The sequence below is a fragment of the Oratosquilla oratoria genome, chromosome 9 (assembly GCF_046742065.1).
Source record: "Oratosquilla oratoria isolate Oo_2021 chromosome 9, ASM4674206v1, whole genome shotgun sequence".
NCBI lineage: Eukaryota > Metazoa > Arthropoda > Malacostraca > Stomatopoda > Squillidae > Oratosquilla > Oratosquilla oratoria.
The window spans coordinates 18,216,706-18,218,315 of record NC_134785.1 but is presented as its reverse complement, the minus strand read 5'-3'; the positions used below and the strand labels follow the sequence as shown (position 1 = coordinate 18,218,315).

The 1,610-nt window shown below is 41.9% G+C and overlaps 1 protein-coding gene across 1 annotated transcript in view; it reads right to left on the bottom strand.

The window, feature by feature from the left end:
- Positions 1–1,124: 1,124 nt before the first annotated feature.
- The window catches only part of LOC143027994 (uncharacterized), a 7,197-nt gene continuing 6,711 nt past the window's right edge, over positions 1,125–1,610 (bottom strand). The window contains exon 4 of the mRNA XM_076189636.1: positions 1,125–1,277. Coding sequence (XP_076045751.1) covers positions 1,125–1,277 — 153 coding nt within the window. The remainder of the gene's footprint in view (positions 1,278–1,610) is intronic.

The following is a 1,610-nucleotide window of genomic DNA, read 5'->3' as shown; positions in this document are numbered from 1 at the left end:
AGTTGGCTTACTACCTACTCGTGATGTCCCTGCTTCTACTGAATATACGTCCAACGACCGAGTGCCGGGCGGTATAATCCAGCTCGGATGGGTAGGCTCACAACCTGCTTGTCTTAAAGAAACTTGTTACGGAAACTGAAATTATGCCTCCACAGGAAAAGCACTAACAAAAACACCGTCGTGCACTACTACAAATTCAAGAGTGTACTACTATAAATTCAAGTGTGGAATGATCATAGGTTTCTTCTTAAGAGCATGCTGAATATGCAGTGAGGAATTCCTCTTGGAGGAAATTCACTACTTATTTGATGCTTTCAAAAAACTATGCTATTCATAAGGGTTAACCCATTCAACTCATGTCAGCCGCTTGTGGTGTAGATACGAAAAACTGGATATGGTAGGCCTCGCGCCGGCCAGTACATCCGAATATGATCTGATGCAGCTTGACCGCGCGAGGATTCACGTCATATTTTTCTGGTGTTTGATCAAACATTTTGGTGTTTTATGATTTTTTCTTTATTTGACCAAATGACAAGACATCTTGTCATCGGAGTTTAAAGGTTTAATACACAGACTAAAGGAAAAGACATTTAAAATAAGAAACAGAGAAAACAAGAAAATAGTGACAGCAGGGAGTTTTTGTCCGTCCCCGACTCTAAACTCTCGAGCCAAATGGGACAGTTTCCCACCAGGACAGGTTTGAAAACTGCTTACAGTACAGGTCTAAGATAGGCGAGATTGTGAGAAACATAAACATTAACAAAGTTGAAACGGAAAAGAACAGCTTGATTTATAAAATACCGTGTAAAAGCTGTCCCCTTGGTTATTACGGAGAAACTGGTAGAGGGATCAATAAACGGACATATGAGCACAAAAATAATGTCAGAGCCCACCGGCCTTCAAACTCATTAGTGGTCCAAATTGACAACTTTGGCCACCCACCAGATGGGGAAAAAACAGATGTGCTCAATAGACAACTATATACATATATATATACATATATATATATATATATATATATATATATATATATATATATAAAGGAAAGAAGAATAGTTGAGTCATTATACATCACTTCATACCCTTGTAGTAACCACAGAGATAATTTCATCAAGTTAGCAAGGCTAGCGAGCGGTATGATTCTCCACCAAACTGGGCAGAAGTGTGAGAGGAACAACGTTGATTGGGGAGGAACGGAACAAGATGGAAGTATAGGCTACAGACGTAACAATTAAATGATTGTCCACACTTCGAGGAAGTCGCAATAGAACGACATGCTATCAACATAATTCCAACAGTTTTTTATGTTTACCTTATCACACACACACACACACACACACACACACACACACACACCCGCGCGCGCGCGCGCGCGCGACTTGGTGGCGCGGTTGGTAGAGTCCCTGATTGTTGATACAGCGGTCCGGGTTCGAATCATGCCCAGGGCTAAAATAATTTCAGTATCGCTGCGCTTCGAGTCGTTACTCCAACTCTCGTGGGCGGGGAGTTGGGTGTGTGTGTGTGCGTGTAAGGTCACAGCATTACCCATAGATCGGTCATACGAGCTCTGAGCTCTCTTTCGGAAAGGAAATAGCTGTCGATCAAGAGTA